The sequence below is a fragment of the Centruroides vittatus genome, unplaced genomic scaffold (genome assembly GCF_030686945.1).
Source record: "Centruroides vittatus isolate TY-2023 unplaced genomic scaffold, ASM3068694v2 contig_880, whole genome shotgun sequence".
Lineage (NCBI taxonomy): Eukaryota > Metazoa > Arthropoda > Arachnida > Scorpiones > Buthidae > Centruroides > Centruroides vittatus.
Genome location: NW_027122572.1, coordinates 2,137,192 through 2,157,585, shown reverse-complemented (window position 1 = coordinate 2,157,585; position 20,394 = coordinate 2,137,192). Strand labels below are relative to the sequence as shown.

The following is a 20,394-nucleotide window of genomic DNA, read 5'->3' as shown; positions in this document are numbered from 1 at the left end:
ATACAAGTTCTATATCTTAAGAAACTTTAAATATTGTACTTTCAAACAATGATGGTGATTATATTCCATTCCATTCATAAATTTGTAACGATTAGTTTTTTAATACGTCGATATTATATAAATATGTTTCATTACTATCTTTCCATGTACTTGATGTACACTGTGACACACGATTATAATCTTTTAGATCTTAATCACCGTTCTACATTCATAGATTTTGTCTATTTGCTCTCTTGTTAGAATTTTTGCTGCCAGAGAACACGATTTGGAATTAAAATCAAGGGAAATGCAAGTTAAACAAAAGCATTAAATCGAAGGAAATTTAACATTGGATCAATTAGCTGGGCTGAGGACAAAAAAATTTAAAAAAACACAATATAAAATAGTATAAAATTTAAAAAAATAGAGACAAGAAATTACTATACAGCAGTGCTTTCCAACCTTTTTGGTCATGTGACACCAATAAAGTATGTAAGAATTCATAACATACTTCACTGAAATAAATCAAGGGCTTGCATATAATATGAAGTAAAATAATATACATTTGCAATATTTATTTTTAATTTTAATGACTAACATAAATGCTTATTTGAAAACAATATTCTACTTATATTTTTCAAAAGACAGCTTTGTACAATAACTGTAGTTTCAGAGTTTAACATTTGCTTTTAAAATTCCTTTCGATATTCGTAAGCTCGATGACAAGTTTATAACATTTCTCTATCTTACCGTCCTTGCGATATTTAGCAGATCTATCGAAAACGTGTACAGATAAACTTTTCCAATTTTTCTTTCGTGTTCAAATTCTGCATAATAAGCATTAAAAATTATTATTTCATATACTCGAATTCGTAAATATTAATAAATATGTTAATTTAAAATAAATATATTCATAATAAAACAAATAACAAGCTTATATTTAATTAAAAATTACTTACCATTTTCAGAGCTAAATTGATATTTCTCTAAAGTCAAGTTGTAATTCATGTCTAGAAATAAGACGAGGCCTTAATAAGTCACGAAAAAGAAATGTATTGTTACAGCTATTTGGAGACGTCAAAGTCTTAATTTTCTACTTATAACAATGCTCTCTTTTTTCAAAAACCCTATGGCTCATATTCTCGTTGTCGGGAATAATGAAACGTTAATTACTTCAAACTCTGATCCCATTCATCCAACTATTTTTCTGGTTCATGGCTATATGACTAACGTAGAATGGTCGCCGCAATGGAGAGTAAGTCATTGTTTTCTGTTTGTTTATAGAAATCAAATTTAAATCTTTAAAAATCATCTAGTTTTTATTTTAGGAAATGAGAAAAGAGCTGCTAAATCGTGACAATTTTAATGTCGTTGTTGTGGATTGGTTAACACTAAGTTCAGTTTCTTACGAAAAAGCAGCATCAAATGCAGAAACTGTGAAAAAGAAGTAGCAAATTTAATTAAATTTCTTAAGGTAAAAAAAATTCTATATCATTACATTTCTTAAGATAAAAAATAGATAATCTGTAAAATAATTATTAAAATCAAATAACTTTTTAAAGAAAATCTAGAAGGTTTCTGTTAAATGTAATCTTACTGAAATTAATTCAATAACAAAAACTTTGTAAATAATCATAACTTTTATGTACAAAAGAAAATCTTTCACATAAAAAGCATGCCAAAACTCGAAATTATCCAATTCTCATATTTGAAATAATAATAATCGATATACCGTATATCGATACTATATATATTGTGACAATACATACGTTACAGAATTCTGTAAGGACCAATCCTGTAGATGTTCACATAATAGGTCATGGTATAGGAGCGCATATTGCTGGTTTTGCAGAAAAAAATATAAAAGTCGGGCGAATAACAGGTAGTTTTGTCAAAGTGTCAGAAACAAAGTTTACTCGTTTATTTCTTCGTATTTCGTAATATCCAGTTTATATTTTAAGGTTTAGATCCCGCTGTTGCATATTTTAAAAATGTTCCTTCAAATCTTTGCCTTGATAAATCGGATGCATATTTTGTAGATGTTATTCATACTGACATTGAGAATGCAGGAAGTTCTGGTAGGTGTAAATACAATTAAAGTAGGACGAAATGCAGGAAAAATGATTTAAATATATATATTTTCCTCTGTCAGGATTAGGAACTTCTGAAATCATTGGCCATGTAGATTTCTTTCCAAATAACGGAAATGATCAGCCCAATTGCAGGTTGCAATCGTCAGATTTAATAAAAGGTAAGTGTATGAAAGCTTTTACGATTATTTTTAATTAAACAATAAGTAATAAGTATTATCTTATCTTTTGAATTAAGCAAAAAATTTCTATATTCATCATCCAAATGAGTTAGTAATTCTTTTTATTTTGACTTTCTTCCCTTGGGTACCTTTTTTCAAAAATATCTATTTTATATGATCATTTATTTCTGTATGCTTCTCAAACTATACAAAAACGAAAATATTTTATCGCATATATCACAAATTTCACTATAATTATTATTATTATTTTCTTAAAAACTGGATCGTTTTATTTGATCATTTGTGAAGTCCCAAAAAGGGTTGAAATTAAACATTTATTATAGAAATTTATTAAAACAAAACTAGGAAAACAGCCTCCATTGTTAAAACCGATCAAAGATCGGATCAGTTGTGCTAATCATATGAAACCGAGACGAAAAAAATATATACATATTATGATGTAAAACATGATGCAATAAATGTAAACGAGCGTCCTCCAGTAGAGATGGGCCTTTGACAAGGGGCTGTATACAAACAATCAGGCCCACTAGTGGCCAAGCGGTCTTCGTACCCTGAACACTGGGAGTTCGGTCGTGTGTTCGCGCTCGCTCGGATGGGTTTGCCACGTAAAGTTTTCTGGGTTTTTTCTGTGTCTGTAACGCCTAAATAGGGACCAGTTTCCCTTAAAAAAAAACCTGTCGGAAGACATCCCCCTAGGCAGATCACCCAAGTGTTGCGTTGCCGTAACTTAACAAACAAGCAATTAGAACATAGAAAAATTTTGGAAAAGGGGAAAGGTTAATTATAAAATAAAACATCGCGTTAGGTCGTTAAAATTTTAAGACGTCGTAGACTAGACAACAATGGAATAACATGAGCGCAAGTTCAAAGTCTAATCAACACCTTCCGTCCAGAGTTAGCGGATGGTGTCGGGTAAATTCCCCGAAGCGAACCTTCTCGGGACCCGAACGGGTCTCGTCTTTCGCTCATGGACAAAAAGGGGAGAACGGAGATTTGATAATGTCGATCTTGAACGACACTCAGGAGATACTCTCCGAGAAGTTTCGGAAGCAAGAAGACGTGTGTCTTAACGCACGGAGTTTTCCGTACTTGTGCCCATCTAGAAAGCCGTGTCACCGACTCCAACCGACGATTCTTCTCACTCGGGGCCCACCGTCGAGCAACTATAGAGAAAACCATCTTCGATACTCTTAACTTTCAAACATTTACTTGCTGAAAGAAACTTTGTGCATAGTGTAAGTTATTTCATGTTAAAATAAACGGTATTTTTATAAAATACTTGTCATCTGTGTCTCCTCCGCCACACCGACGCGAACGACCCTAGATCATTCTAACGAGGGATTAACGATCCTCTCCTGAAAGTCAGCAAACTTACACTGGTGTCCGATAAGTATATTTAACATATCCCAATCTCTACCAGGTCGGCGAACTTATACACTTGATGAACTTTTCTTAAATGAACACACAGTTTTTGTTTTTTATAATCTGGAGATTGTACTCCGAGCAAGTAACGATTTTTATCATCTCATTTCTTTCAAATTATAGTAAAATGGTTTAAGTAAAAAAGCATGAATATAGTAAAAAAACATTGTTCGTTCGTAAATAATCAAGGTATAATTTGTTTTAAGTTTAAATCTGGATTATTATAGCTTAACTTTTGATTTGAATAAAACAAACCATAGCTTCTTTCCTAATTTTTTATTAACACGTGTTAGTTCGACTTACTGATTACGAGATCACTCGATAAAGGCGCTACGGTCGGTCTCAGCCAGCCAATGTGTTTCTGCAGCTAGACGTTGTTTGAAAACAGTTGTAATGGAATAAGTTTTAATTGAAAAGAAGGAAGCCCAATGAAACATTTATAAAATCAAAATTTGCTGATTTTTATTTTAAAAAAAAGGCGTCAAAAATTTTAGACCGATATAAAAATGTTATATCTAATGAAGGACAATATATTAATACATTCGATTATTTACATAAGAAAAGCATTTAGTTAAAGTCTATTCAAATAAAAAAAATCCATTACTTGTTTTGGTTTCTCCATAGATTATAATAGTGTAAACAATAGTTTTGAAACTTACATTGCTTACATTGCCTAGACCAGTGTTTCCCAACCTTTTTTGTGCTATACCCCACCTAAGCCTTTCCAAAATTCTTATGCCTCCCAACATATATGTTGAACTCTTGGAAGGTCCCACATTGTCATGTTCGTTGAAGTTTTTCTTGCACTTAATTGCCACACTGTTTTATCGTAACCATGATAAAACCCGATCCTTTCATCAAAATCTTTTGCACTTTCCAGTCGTTGCCAAATACGACCTGGAACACCACAACTCACGTCTGCCCACCTCGAGGTCTGGGCAAAGAATGTCCTTTCTCCTCTTTCACTGGCCTCAGGGCCTTGTTCATCTCTTTGTTTTTTGTTTGTTGTGGTTCCCAGAATTGTTAATCCCACTCTTAAGGAAAATGGTTATAAAGGAAAGTTCTAGAAGGAAAGGGAAACAAAGAAAATTAAAACTAACTTAAATCAATATTTACAATAAATATGATGTACAGCGGCTATACGGTTAACTTAAACTGTCCCCCTGTGGGGCATGGAACCCACGTTGGGAAACACTGACCTAGACTCTATGCAAATACTTTATAACAGATTATTAATTTATTTATTATTGAAGGCATTTTTAATTTTGTAGTATTGCTGATTAATTAGTATAAATTCGGAATTAATATGATTAAATGGGATATGTTAAAATAATGTGTATTGACATTTTCCATTACAAGCATACAATTTAATGAGGAAATTTACTTTTTTATTGGATATATTAATTTTACATTATTATATAATCAGAAAGAACATTAATCTTGATAAATTACTATAAAAATCAATTTTAAAATAGCATTTAAAGCGTGAACATAGTTTAAATTTTTATTTAGAGAAGTTAAACCTAAACTAGGAGTATCTAAGTAATTTTTGCATATATGAATTTTCATTATAAAATTTGATATACAACTAACAATTTCTAAAATTGGACTAAAGATTTACAGAAAATTTTTATTTAGTTTTTATTTAAATATCAAATAAAATTATTTTACAACTTTATTTAAAAAACGATGTTTATGCGGATATTCCTTTAATTCGTGAAACATGAAGACTTTCAGACTCCTTGGAAATGATATGCTTTAAATATATTAATTAATATAACTATCGATTCGATCCAGTTTACAAAATGTTTATCTAATTACGAGATTACCTTGTTTTCTTTGTTTAGGTCAGAAAAAAATTATTTTTCTCTTAACGAATCGCAGTTTCGTCGTTTAAAATACCGGATGATTCGTCAGGATAACCTTTTCCACTCGAGAATCCAGATGATCCAATAATTGAATAGTCTTCGTCATCAGGGATACTTACGGACGTGTCAATATTTTCACTATGTCTAAAACCAGAATAGGAATCGACCGTTCTGCAATTAGAAAAATCTGAATACGTTCGATCCTGGTTCTGTCTAGTCGAAAAATCTTTGTTGTATTTAATACCATTCTTCTTGCATATTTCTGCAATAATATTTTCATCAAAAACGTATTCTGAAGGAGTGTATTTTGATAAATAATCACTACTTTCCTCAGAATTTTTAAATGGACAATATAACTTCAGAAATAATTCCGAACAGGAAAATTTACAACAATGATCCACTGCATAATGAAGATGGACTTTCTTCCGTTCTTACGAAAGGAAATAAATAAATAAATATTTAATAAAGCTAATTATGATAATAATAACAATAATAATAATTACCTTGATTGTTTCGAAGTTCGAATTTACTGTCACAGATACAAGATAAGATTTTCATAAAATAATTCAAGCTACAGACTTTGTTATTAACGGCATAATAATTTTCCGCGGTAGTGAAAAAAACAAACATCACATAGATGTATAAAACAACCATATTTTCTGGTATGAAATAAACTAAATTTTAAATTCGGTAGGTAAATTTCCAGATGTAATGTTTTTCTTACTTCATTGGAAAGTAAAGCTAATACTTACACGATCGACCTTGAATGAGTTTTCACCAATCAGAAACATCCTGTTTATAATCGAATTAAATTAAAAATGATTGTATATATTATTAAAATTTAAATACATTATATTCCGTTATTATGAATTACTTTATCTTAGCTGCTTTAATTTTAACGCCAAGTTTTATAAAGAAAAAATTTGACATTTAGTGCCATTTTGATTTAAAATATTTTGATAACATTTTACGATTGAGATTTTTCAAAATGAATTTTATATTGATACAATTAACAAGAAACAATACCAATAATTTATTTTCATAAAGACTCGGGTTCGATTTACTCTGTCTATTGAAAAAATTAACGATTAGTGTTGACATTATGACTTTAATTTCACAAATGGATAATCATTTTTAGTGGTAAACGTGCCCTTTTATGTGAGTACAATTTTACTTTTTTCAAGATTGTGACTTGTTATAATTGGAGCGTTTACATCCTTTTTATATTGTTGTGCAATCGATACATTATAATATGTTATATTTGACATGTGAATAATCTTGCAAAACTATTCTATAATCTCAAAAAGATTAAAAAATTAAACTGCACTGTTTTAAAGTACACTAAACATTTCTATATTTTAAACAATGACGACAAAACAATACATTTCAATTATAATACCTACACACAAACGCTTATGTGTATTTGAATGGTTTAAGTAACAAAAATCGAAATGACATTCAAACCATACGTGGTAAATGCAAATGCGTTGGTTGCAATGAGCAAACTTCATAAAATGTGAGTTTTTAATAACAATGTATTTTTGTGTTTTTTTGAATACATTTTTTGTTTACGCATAGAATGTGTTCTATTAGGCCTACACTTAGGCCTACTTTTTTTACTACCTTTAATCACAGATTGACGGAAAAAACTGAAAAAAGCTGATTCACACGAGTAAACAATACAGAATTCCCAAAAAACACACTTTTGTACGCAGTTTTTAATTGAAATAGATTCAGCTACAAAATTCAAGTTGGTAGAATTTTATTATACATGTATTTGTTACAGTTTGTTACTTTAAAAAAAAACATATTCATTGAAACAATAAGGCAAAGCGATTTTCTGGAAGAAAGAATAAAAAGAGAGCTCGCTAGCAATTGCATGGCTCAAGGATATCAGCATGTTTCGTCCATGGTGGAAGAAAATAAGGTGTACCATTGAGCAATGGTACACCTTATTTTTTATGACGTCACGTACAAACAGAGGGATAACAAGGCTAACAAATAACCTTTTAAACTTAATTTTTAAACATTTCTTGATATTTTTGATATTTTAAAATATTTAATAAAACATTTTAGCAAAATGTGTTTATTTATAAAAAAAAACATTTTAATCAAACATAAATTTTTGTACGTAAGAAATCAAGCACAAATACAAATTAAAACTAATAGACTATTAAAAGAATACAAACAATTTTTAAGATGATTTTCTTTGATTATCATTATGTTGTATTAAAAAATATTAAGTATTTATAAACTTTTTCCTTTCTCTTTTGTTTTTTCTTCCTATAGTTTTTGTCAATGAATTTTTTAATGTGAAAAAATAAGAAAAAATTAACGTTTAAAAGAGACAAGATGAATTTATGATCGAAGCAACGTAATTCTCAAAAATAACTAATTGAATTAAAAATAAATAAAAATAAGTTGGCTTAATTAATACAAATTTTAATATTTAATATAAATTTTAGAAAATATTAATTTTTTTAAAATTAATTTTTATTAATCGTAAATCACTGCCATTAAATATCAATTTATTATTTTTAAAAATTTTAAAATTAATTCAATTATAAATTTATTTTTATTCATTTTGATTATTTTTGGATTAATGAATATTTCTAAATTTATTTTTGTACAAATAAATTAGTTTGTACTTTCCATGCTTAAGATTAATTAAATAAATAAATGAAATGATTATTCTAAATTATTACACATTGATGCGAAAGATAATTAAAAAAAATACTTTCCACAGAGAAATATTCTCTTAGGTAGGCAAATAGCATCTGTTTATCTAAGTCTTACATGAATTGAATGTAACAACGCTCTCCTTGTGAGTTATAACTTATGAAAAACTGTAGTCAATATACAAAATTTAATGTAAATATCGTAATTGATCGCATTTTTTTAAAAACGATAGAACACACAAAATAACTGAGTTAATCTTAAATTTTTTAATAATTGTTTCTTCTGAAGCAGCACAAATAATGACAAATATTACTTCAAAATGAAAAAATACGGTATTAAAGTGAGGCTCCAGAAGTGGAGCGGGCAGCACAGAAAAATTAAATTTTATTTTCTTGTGTAAAAGAAAAAATTAATAATAATTATATTTTGTAAAACCGACCAAATAATAATAATAATAATAAATAAATAAATAAATTAGAAAATTTCAAGTCCATGAAAGGACACGTTTGAAGAAAATTCTTAGAAAAACGTACTTCTCAAATTAATAAGAATAATGTAGGACAAAAGAATAATGTAAGTCCTAAGATCGAACATCTTCGATGGGGATCGAATTGTCAATCGGTGTTGACTCATGCCATGATCTGGGTTCTGATCTAGTTACATTTCGTAACGAGTGGGGACTAATTAGAAATCGGAGGTGAGTCGGAATCGATCTATCGGAATGTCTATCTGAGACCCGAAAAATCCGAATTTAGCGAATAAAGAGAGTTCTCTTTCGTGCTTTTGAATGTGCTACTCCTGCCTCGAAAGGATTATTCTCGTTGCGGACTAAGTATCCACTTCAAACTTCCTAGCTACGCCCCGGGGCCGTCTACTCCAGCGAAAACATCAGAGAACTTTCCTCTTTGGATCTTCGTCATCCGGAACGAGGGACCCAGAAGACTTGGCCTCCGCCGCCCGTTAAGAGTGTATTATTGCTAAGATACTTTTTTGTTACAATAAACCGGGTTAATCGTTGTAAACTGGAGAGAGTTGTCTCTGTAATTAACACTCCCACATATGATTCGGCACCGATCGGCTACCTCACATTATTAATAAGTATTTTTAATTTGTTTCAAATTCGAATACCATGTTCCATGTACCATGTCCCCTATGTTCGTGAATAATTGGGACCGAGTAACCTTCCATAAACATCGAATTCTCGAACTTTGAGTTTTATTTTCAATGTTAAATTTTAATTTGTTCCAAGACTTTATGTCAACGGTGACTCGCCAGAAGGATGAGGCTATTCTAGACTCTTATTGCGGCTTTCGTATACTTACAATTTTTGTTTTTTTTTTTTTTTAATATAAACTTGGTGCATACTACTTTTATATATATAATATTTTTGTAAGTTTTCTGACTTATTAAATTTAAAACCGTGTCTTCCTATGTACACATCTACAATCAGTACCGGCAATTTATGCAGGAATATTTGTCTTTAGGACACATGGAGTTAATCTAACCCAATGAGATTAACTCCAGTAATTAAAGTAGAGACGTAGAAAATCAACATTATTATATCCCTCACCATTACATAATAAAGGAATCAAGTTTAACGACCAAATTGAGAGTAGTGTTTGATGGCAGCACAAAATCCTCATCAGGTACTTCACTTAATGTACCTTAATGATCGGTCCAAAAACCCAGGAAGATTTGATTAGTATTCTTTTAAGATTTCGTTGTCACAATATTGCAATAACAGCTGATATAAAGCAGATGTATAGACAGGTGATGGTTAGACCTGAGGATTGTGACTTTCAACGAATAGTCTGGAGAGAGAGTTCGGAAATGCCAATACAAACTTTTCGTCTTAACACTGTCACCTATGGAACAACATTATATTTGGCTACGAGAGCTTTGAAGCAGTTAGCGATTGATGAGAGTGTGGAGTTTCCGAGAGCCGCTAAAATAGTATTGAGAGATTTCTATGTCGATGACATGTTGACTGGTGTAAACAACTCTGAAATGGGTAATGAACTGATTAATGAATTAATTCAATTACTAAGGAGAAGTGGATTTGAGCTCCACAAATGGTTCACAAGTGAACCATCAATATTAAAGGATGTGTATAGTGGTTCGTTAGGGGACATGTCTGATACAACTAGGGAAACTAAGGTGATAAAAATTCTAGGCCCAGAATGGCTGCTTTCCAATGATATCCCATTCACTCAAAATATACCTATTTGTGATGCAGCATTAAGAGAGGAGCGTAAACATGCTACTTGTAGTGTTGGCACAAGCATCGAAGAGCTGCCTGTCATTTCTAAAATATCATCATTTGTAAAACTTCAACGAACGATGGCTTGGTGCCTGAGATTTGTGACAAACGCAAAATTATCACCTCCTTATAGGACCTATGGGCATCTTACAACAAATGAATTAAAAAACGGATTAATCTGCATCATCAAACATGTCCAAACAATAAGCTTTTCGGAAGAAATAAGGTGCATTCAGTCTGGGAAATCATTGCCAAAACATTCCAAAATCAGCAATTTATGTCCATTTTTAGATAATGATAATGTGTTAAGAGTTGGAGGCAGATTGCAGAATGCTACCCTCAATTTTTATAAGAAACATCCTGCAATACTACCTGCTAGACATTATTTGACTAAATGTATTTTAATCTATTTTCATGGAAAATATTTACATCTTACTGGACAAGCCTTATTGTATCAGGTAAGACAGATGTTTTGACCTTTAAATGGAAGATCACTCTACAAACAGGTTGTTCATGAATGCATTACTTGCTTTAAGGCTAAACCAATCGTTTCTAAGCAACTTTTGGATAGTCTACCTTATGAGAGAGTGAACCAAAATTATGTGTTCAACTGTACAGGAATTGACTTTTGTGGACATTTTCTTATAAAATATAAGAATCAACGAAGGGGTACTTATAATAAAATTTATGTCTGTATATTCATTTGCTTTGTGACTCGAGCCATACATCTGGAAATAGTATCTGATCTCACATCTGATTCATTTATTGCAACATTAAAGAGATTTTTCTCGAGACGTGGTAAGAGTGCCAAATTATTTACGGACAATGCAAGAACATTTATTGGAGCCAGGCAGAATTGAAACATTTGTACAACATGGTAAACAAGCCAGATGAAAAATTGGCTAAATTATTTGTCATCCGAAAACATTCAGTGGAACTTCAATCCTACTAGAGCCCCAAATTTTGGTGGATTGTGAGAGGCAGGAGTTAAATCTTTCAAATATCACTTACAAAGAGTTGTAGGTGGTACAATCTTGACATTAGAAGAGTTTCTCACCATCACCAATCAAATCGAGGGAATTTTAAACAGTCGCCCCATTTCCCCTTTATCAGTGGATCCAGATGATCTTGAGGTATTAACACCGGCTCATTTCCTTATAGGTAGATCAATTGACACTATACCAGACATTTATCTCAAATCTCTATCAGACAGTAGACTTTCACATTGGCAACGTGTAACGAAAATGACTCAAATCATTTGGAAACGGTGGACTAATACATACTTAAATAATTTACAACAACGGAATAAGTGGATGATTGAAAAGGATAATATTAAAATAGGGACTTTACTCATTATCAACGAAGATAATATACCTATTTAAAAAACAATAATCTTTAAAAAATTGTAAAAATTTTTTAAAAATAAACGAGTTTCTAAAATTAACTCTTTTCTATCCGACTTCGAAAGAGCTAAGAACTGAGATGGACACCGTGGAAATTAACAAATACTTCTTACTTTATTATTCACCATCCATGTGTTATCATTCAAAATATCCAAATGCATTTCGCAAAATTTTCCTTTGCCTCTTCAGTGGATATTACACCTTTACGACAGTGTTACATTTATATTCTATCAAATTTTCCCAGCATGCATCTACAGATAATCCGGTATTCAGGTTGATGACATTTGCATAATTTTTTATACAATAATGTTCCGCGATACGTCTTGTTACAATATTTTCAAATTTATACAATATTTTGATACTATTTCTATTTATGATACAATTATTATTTTTACAATGTTGATACCATGGGGATTCACTTCGCTTCAGGCGAATTGCCGCTTCATGCTCTTTAACACGTTGTTCAAGCTGTCTTCCCGTTTCTCCAACATAGATCTTACTTTCTGGGCATGTACATATTAGTTTGTAGACGACTCCTGCTGTTTTCAAAGGGTCTTGTGCATGTCCTACTATTCCTCTGTTTACCACATGAATACTTTTGCTTAATCTATTTTTCTGTTCGCCCACTAAGTTGACAGAACAATTATTAAAGTTATTTTTATATTTTTCATAGAACTTTTTAATATATGGTATTTTAATGTATAGGTTTTTACTTTTTTCTTCTTTTACATTATATCTACTTATTGTATAACAATTATACCACTTACGTATTACTTGTTGAGGGTAATCGTTAAGCAGATATTTTTTAAACAGATTTTCAGTTTCAAGTTCTATATACTTCTGCAATGTCGTTCTGTTGAGGATTTTTCTTAGTTCCATTATAAAAACGTTTCTCTTTATACCTAAAGGACAGTATGATTTATAGTTGATTACTTTGTTATTATTACAGATTTTTGTATACTTACGAAACAGTAGTGTTTTTTCGTTTCGTGTGATTGTAACATCTAAATAGTTAATTTCACTATTTTTCTCTTCTTCGTAGGTGAATCTAATATCATTGTTTAAACTGTTCGCATAAGTTTCGATGTTTTGGGCTGTGGTAATATTGGAATCATATAGGATTAATATGTCGTCTACATACCTGGCGTAGAAGGAAATACCTTGGAACTGGAAAATCTTTTGATCTAATGATGTCATGCATATATCTGCAATCTTCGGGCCTATAACGGACCCCATTGCTATCCCATCTTTTTGTCGATAAAAGTCTGTAGAAACCGAAAAATAGTTATTTTTAAAAGCAAATTGTATAAATTCTAAAACGTAATTAGGTAAACTATAATTACTTAAACATTCTAAAATAAAGTTCCACTTAATTGATGGGTACATTGATTTTACATCTAGACTCATAAGTCTAAAGGATTCCTTATTTTGACCATATAACAAATGCGAAATTAGTTGGTCTGTATTTTTTATACTGTAGCTAGAATCTGGTATACATTGTAAATAATTTTTTATATAATGTTCTAAATTATACAATATAGAATATTTAAAATCCACAAGAGGTCTATAAACATTTCCTATTTTATGGGTTTTAAGTCTGATATTAAGTTGCGGTATGCGTATCTTGTTAAAATCTATTATCTTTTTATATTCTTGATTTGCAAATTCTTTTTTATATTTCTTCATCAACTTCATTAATCCTTTTTTGATATCTTCGGTTGGGTTATTATGCAGTTGTTCATATTCATCAGTAGATACTATTTCTTTTTTCTTTAATTGTAGATCTGAATTCGTAATAATTATGAGTGCATGAGATTTATCTGCTTTTATAATAGATAATTGTTTATGTTTAAAGTATTTCGTTAATCTATTCATCTTATTAGTTATATTAATTGCTTTTTTATCTACTATATATTGGTTATATGCACCTTTACCTTTGAACTTTTGGAGATCTTTACTTAAGTGTATTCTCAACTGTTCTTTTTCTTTTGATTTTCCCGAGATTCGCCGAATAGCACTCTCAATTTCTGCTACAACTTCAATTGACTTTGAAAAAATGGGGAAGTTCATATTATCTCCATACGACAATAGTCGTAAGTAATCATTCGGAACATCAACGTTTGTCAAATTTATAATTAATTTATTTAGCCATTCTTCCTTATCTGCTGTTGAGGGGTAATCAAATTTTTGTGTTAGTTTAATACTCTTTTTTACTTTATACTGATCATTAGTATTCTTATTATCACTATTTTTGTTATTATCATTTTTACTGTTATCAGTTTTCTTCATTAATTTAATTTTTTTAGATAATAAATACATCTGTTTACCTTTTTTCTTTATGACAGACTTTATGATTGATCTTTCTATCTTGACTATGTCGCCATATCGAACGCTGGTTTTGATAGACTTTGGTAGTTGTAATGTTGCTGGCGTATGCTGTTCACGTAAAAAACATTTAAAGTAATTTCTGTCGATCTTCAATCTTTCCATCTTCAGCTTCAGCTCCTCTATTCCCATCATTCTGTTATTAAACTTGTTAAACAAATATCAAGCAATGGGATCGGTTATTGTATATTTAAAAAACAATAATCTTTAAAAAATTGTAAAATTTCTTAAAAATAAACGAGTTTCTAAAATTAACTCTTTTCTATCCGACTTCGAAAGAGCTAAGAACTGAGATGGACACCGTGGAAATTAATAAATACTTCTTACTTTATTATTCACCATCCATGCGTTATCATTCAAAATATCCAAATGCATTTCGCAAAATTTTCCTTTGCCTCTTCAGTGGATATTACACCTTTACGACAGTGTTACATTTATATTCTATCAAATTTTCCCAGCATGCATCTACAGATAATCCGGTATTCAGGTTGATGACATTTGCATAATTTTTTATACAATAATGTTCCGCGATACGTCTTGTTACAATATTTTCAAATTTATACAATATTTTGATACTATTTCTATTTATGATACAATTATTATTTTTACAATGTTGATACCATGGGGATTCACTTCGCTTCAGGCGAATTGCCGCTTCATGCTCTTTAACACGTTGTTCAAGCTGTCTTCCCGTTTCTCCAACATAGATATGTACATGCCCAGAAAGTAAGATCTATGTTGGAGAAACGGGAAGACAGCTTGAACAACGTGTTAAAGAGCATGAAGCGGCAATTCGCCTGAAGCGAAGTGAATCCCCATGGTATCAACATTGTAAAAATAATAATTGTATCATAAATAGAAATAGTATCAAAATATTGTATAAATTTGAAAATATTGTAACAAGACGTATCGCGGAACATTATTGTATAAAAAATTATGCAAATGTCATCAACCTGAATACCGGATTATCTGTAGATGCATGCTGGGAAAATTTGATAGAATATAAATGTAACACTGTCGTAAAGGTGTAATATCCACTGAAGAGGCAAAGGAAAATTTTGCGAAATGCATTTGGATATTTTGAATGATAACGCATGGATGGTGAATAATAAAGTAAGAAGTATTTATTAATTTCCACGGTGTCCATCTCAGTTCTTAGCTCTTTCGAAGTCGGATAGAAAAGAGTTAATTTTAGAAACTCGTTTATTTTTAAAAATTTTACAATTTTTTAAAGATTATTGTTTTTTAAATATACAATAACCGATCCCATTGCTTGATATTTGTTTAATAAATACCTATCTTTAAGTGGTTAGTGGGAAGAATTACAGAAGTTTTCCCAGGATTTGACGATAAAGTAAGAGTTGTGAGTGTAAAAACAAAAAATGGTATATTTAAACGAAGTGTATCTAAAATTTGTGTTTTACCGTTGGAGAACTGAAGTTGTGTTTTGGAAAAAAAAAATGTTTTCTTTGTATGTGCGTGTAATTTGTTGAACACTAGAAGATTCAGGGCGGGAGGATGTTAAGTTCGATATTCAATTTAACAAAATTGTAACACGTGTGTTTATGTTACGTAGTGTTGATGTACAGTCCACAGCTCTGTCACACGTGTCAGGTGTGTTGTGTAACTATAGACTTGGGAATGCGGGGAGATCTTCCTGCTTAGAGAGGGAAAAATTGTGCTTTCCCTTTGGTGTGTCCGGGCAGTGCTGACCGGAGTGTGTAGCTGTGCTGACCAGAGTTTCAGTTTGGTCTAATGATGTGTTCACTTTCGTATAGTCGATCAGCGCCGCCGTAACTTAACGGTTATAATTTCAAGACACGCCACCTGTTATCAAAGAGTTGACCGTTACGATTTGACCGTTATCGAGATTGACGGTTGCGAATTTGAAATGGACCGTTCCGATTCATAACAAGGAAGTAGGAAGTTGGTCAAGAGGGGCATTAAAGCGGCGTCACGTAACTGTTTTAGGCCGCGACTCCACTAGCCGTAAAACAGCCGTAAAACCCCTCGCCGTAAAAGCTTTTAATCACGTGACTCTATTTGCGTTTGCGCTCGGATTGCGGTGGAGGTCCGGCTAGCGAAGCTTTTTACGGCGACAGTACTATTACGGTGTATACGTGATATATCGATATAAAGACAATAATTATATTCTACGAGTTTTCTCTATACTATAATTACAAATATAGTAAAAGTAATATCTTTACTTTCATATATTGACTTTTATTATTATATTATTAAGATAATATACAGTATTTATAAGCTTAGCTTTTTTATTATATACTCCTCTAAATTGAAGGATTTTCCTTTGGCCGTTCATATCGCGTGTTTTAGGCATCCATTATTATAATCGGATACCTCTTGTCGTAGATACATGAAATACCTTCGGATGTTTTCGATAAATCTTTCCAGATCTTCTAGAGTAGCCACGAGAGAACGTACACAAAAGCTCGTTTTCCGCCATTTTCGCACCGTGTCACGATGACCTAGATTTAACTGACTTCTGATTGGTGGATGGTACCGGTTTACGGTCGTATTCACTTCGAAAGTTGAACACTGCTCAACTCGCTTTTACGTTGGTTTTACGACCTGCTCAGGCGTAAAATATCATGGTCACGTGATTAAAAGCTTTTACGGCGAGGGGTTTTACGGCCCTTTTACGGCTAGTGGGAGTCGCGGCCTTACTTACAAGAAAATCGAGTGAACTAATCGATGATCACTTATTTATCCCTGCTTGTATAGGCATTTTTTTTTTTAAGTTGTAAAGTTACGGTAATCATTTAGGAAAAATTACGATTAATATCTTTTTATTTCAATCAGTTTTCTTCCTTTCAACGTGTTTTTATATTTATTTGGTTGTAATTTGATTCAAAAAAGCAAAGAAATAAACATATCAATTTCCACTTAACTCAAGTTTCACGGACCGACCCGCGGTTTCGTTTGTAATTGGAGAAAGAAGTGTTTTCTTTCACGATCATGCAGAGTTTATTATCTTTTAATATTGCACGACAACATCTTCATAATTTCCGCTAATCCAATAATAAATCCAATATCGTCCTCTGAACGCTCTGATTGTCCATTTTGTCGTCTGGTTTTTTCCTCGTTTTTTCCGTTAAGTGTCGCCTCTCATCTCTGAAAATCATTCATCCCTGTAAAGCAGCTAAGTCTTGCAAAGTAGTCGAACTTCTCGAATAAATTTATAAACTGTATATAACGAAAAAATCTACAAATAAAATTTATAAAACATTTGTCTAATCAACATAAAACGTCTATGGCTAATATCGTTTAGCGAATTAATTCAAAGAAATACATTGTGAGGTGTTTCATTAAATAATAACCAACCATTTATACTCCGTATTCGTCGTAATCCTTCTCCGAACATCCGATTTAATCACTAAATTGAAAAGTAAAAGTTTAACCTGTTTATATGTGTTGATAGTTCAAACGAAAGCATTTGAACTATTGAAACTATTAAACTATTAAAAATAATCTGATATTAAGATAATATATTTGTATTTTCGTAATATCGTTAGACAATTATCAGTTAATTAAGAGCAATACCTCTCACATTATTATCGACTGCTTTTTAATTTAGTGATTAAATCGGATGTTCGGAGAAGGATTACGACGAATACGGAGTATAAATGGTTGGTTATTATTTAATGAAACACCTCACAATGTATTTCTTTGAATTAATTTTCATTATTTATTATTCATTAATTGTCTGTAATATAATTCATTCAAACTCTGTATGAAAAATGTTATGACAAAAAACATACTTATGTCGGGAAAAAAATTGTAATGCGGCAGCGACCGCTCCAAAAATTGTAAACTCCTGCAAAGCTTGGCGAAGCAGGATATACTGGAATAAAGCAGAGCACCTAAACTCCTGATGCGGCCAAGCACCAGGAACGAAGGAATGCTCTATTAAGTGTGTGTTCGCATCTATAAAACCCCTCGAGAGAAGACAGGAGACGTCGACGAAAGTCGGAGAAGGCTCTCTGTGTCTCGCTTATTTAAGGCTACCTTGGTTGAAGACAGAAGACGCGGACGGCAAATATTTTCAGTCAAATTTTGTAATAAACATTTTTTTACAAACCAACAATATACTTTTCTTTTTATTTTGTGTAGTATTTCATTAATTTTTTCCTAAGAATTAACATATGGTTTTTTTAAAAAAATTGATAAAACCAATTTTAAAAAAGATTTTTAATGGAATGGGTATAAAAATTTAATTAAATTCAGTTATAAAACAGAAGACTAGTGAAACCTCACATCTTTTTCTTCCAATAACCGTATTGAATCAGAGAGATAGTCTGATTTAATTCTTTTCTTTTTATGATTGACTTCTAAAATTGTGAAGGAGTTGGTAAGGGGACTTACGAGTTCAGCTTAGGGCTTCGAAATGCTTAAATCCGACCCTGTGTCCCACACAAAATTACTGGCATTTTAAACTTTAAGAAAATATCTTTTAAAATTGACAGCATAACTTGTTTATGTAAAGCTGGACAATCGGGAAAACCGCCCATTCTTAACAGTCTAATCCACTCTTTCAGAATTCAGAGAAGCTCATAAATATAACCGACCGATTTCCGAATAATCATCTGTTTTTCATGTGGGAATATACGAAAACTTATATCAGGCTCAGGCTTTGAAATTGCAATTTGGAACGCAACAGAAAGCTTTGCTTTTTCTATTGCTATTCATCTTTACTGCTGATAATACACAAGAATGAATCAAACGACCCAGATAGAAATAGTTTTGTTTTTAAACACCAGAGGGCGAGCATCCGGTGAAAAATGCGAATAGAAGTCCTTAAAGAAATATCGGAATATTCTTCATTTGGAGATGGTGTCGCTACAGCTAGAATTATTATTGGACATATTGAATCATACAATTTTATTTTTATGTTAATTATGCGGGAAAATATTTTAGCCAAAGTAAATGTTGTAAATAACCAGTTACAGAATAAATCACAAGACATTTTTCGCTTCTTCTGAATTATTAAATGGACTAAGTATCTTTTTTCAACATTTTAGAAATAATCGGTATGGATATTACCATGTTAGAATGCAAACAAAAATGTGAAGAGTTGGGAATTGATTCAATACCCAAGATGAAGCAAAAACGAAAAAGAAAACTGTTACCTGGAGAAATAGGAGAAGGAACTATACTTTCAAGTCAGGATAAATTGAAAACATCTGTTTTATGAAGTTGTTGACAATATTATATCCCAACTAGGTGATCGATTTAAAAATATGCGTTCAATATCATAGATTTTTGATTTTTTAAATAGAAAAAATTTGGTTACCATGACATTAGTAGATTTAAAAAAGCTGCAGCCGACTGTTGCATTGTAAATAGTGCAATTGGATGCTTTCAAAGTCAAGCAAAAATAATATTTAAAAATTTGATATCTTTACACCATTTACAAATATTACAGGGAATGGTCAAGTGGAATCTCTGTGAGTCTTATCCCGACATCAGTATTGCATTAAGGATAATGCTTACTCTGCCCGTGGACTGTTGCTTAAGGTGTGAGAGAAGTTTCGGTAATTAAAAATCGTTAAGAACTATTTACGTTCTACAATGTCCCAAGACAGATTGAGTAGTTTAAATTTATTATCTATAGAAAATGATATTTTTAAAGAAACTGATTTTGAGGACGTTATAGATGGATTTGCAAATCTGAAGGCGAAAAAAAGTTCATCTTGTTTATTTTGTGATTGTTATTCAAAAGATATTTGTGAACGTTCATCAACTCTGATATGTTAATTATAAACTTTTATTTTTTATGTTTATTACTAAGTAATTATTATTTTTGTTTTGTTACCAGTAACATACCAATAAAGGGTTAAATATTTATTTAATTTTGACATTGAAAAGTGATATTATTAACTTCATAACATTGTTGATAAGCAGCAGTATATATGTTGGAGTCATTTGCCTGCTTGTAACAAAGTGAAATCCATGATAATCAAAAAAAGGTTACTTATAAAGATATATTTTAAATTATTTACCGTATATATAGTTGAAAAATATATTGAATGTCACTAGATAATTTTTTTTAGAATAGCATTTTTTTTAATAACAAAAATTAAAAAAGCGCCATTTTTATTCTTGGCC

General features: G+C 31.2%; 1 protein-coding gene and 1 long non-coding RNA gene across 2 annotated transcripts; one reads left to right on the top strand and one right to left on the bottom strand.

Annotated features, from left to right (window-relative positions):
* Window positions 1-1,105: 1,105 nt before the first annotated feature.
* LOC136983295 (pancreatic lipase-related protein 2-like) lies at window positions 1,106-4,350 on the top strand. The gene is made up of 5 exons (XM_067279994.1): window positions 1,106-1,234; window positions 1,756-1,861; window positions 1,941-2,057; window positions 2,132-2,230; window positions 4,298-4,350. Exons 1-5 carry the CDS (start codon window positions 1,109-1,111, stop codon window positions 4,348-4,350), a joined length of 501 nt encoding a protein of 166 aa, XP_067136095.1. The 5' UTR covers window positions 1,106-1,108.
* Window positions 4,351-5,062: 712 nt separating this feature from the next.
* LOC136983315 (uncharacterized) lies at window positions 5,063-6,290 on the bottom strand. The gene is made up of 3 exons (XR_010882018.1): window positions 6,045-6,290; window positions 5,503-5,971; window positions 5,063-5,429 (listed from the first exon to the last, which is right to left on the bottom strand). It is a non-coding gene; the product is annotated as an uncharacterized lncRNA (long non-coding RNA).
* Between the last annotated feature and the right edge of the window lie 14,104 nt (window positions 6,291-20,394).

Coding starts and splice junctions, on each gene's coding strand:
- LOC136983295 (XM_067279994.1), top strand. CDS start 1,109: ATGGCTCATATTCTCGTTGTCGGGAATAATGAAACGTTAATTACTTCA. Junction 1,235..1,755: donor AATGGTCGCCGCAATGGAGA/GTAAGTCATTGT, acceptor CATACGTTACAG/AATTCTGTAAGGACCAATCC. Junction 2,231..4,297: donor ATCGTCAGATTTAATAAAAG/GTAAGTGTATGA, acceptor GTTTCTCCATAG/ATTATAATAGTGTAAACAAT.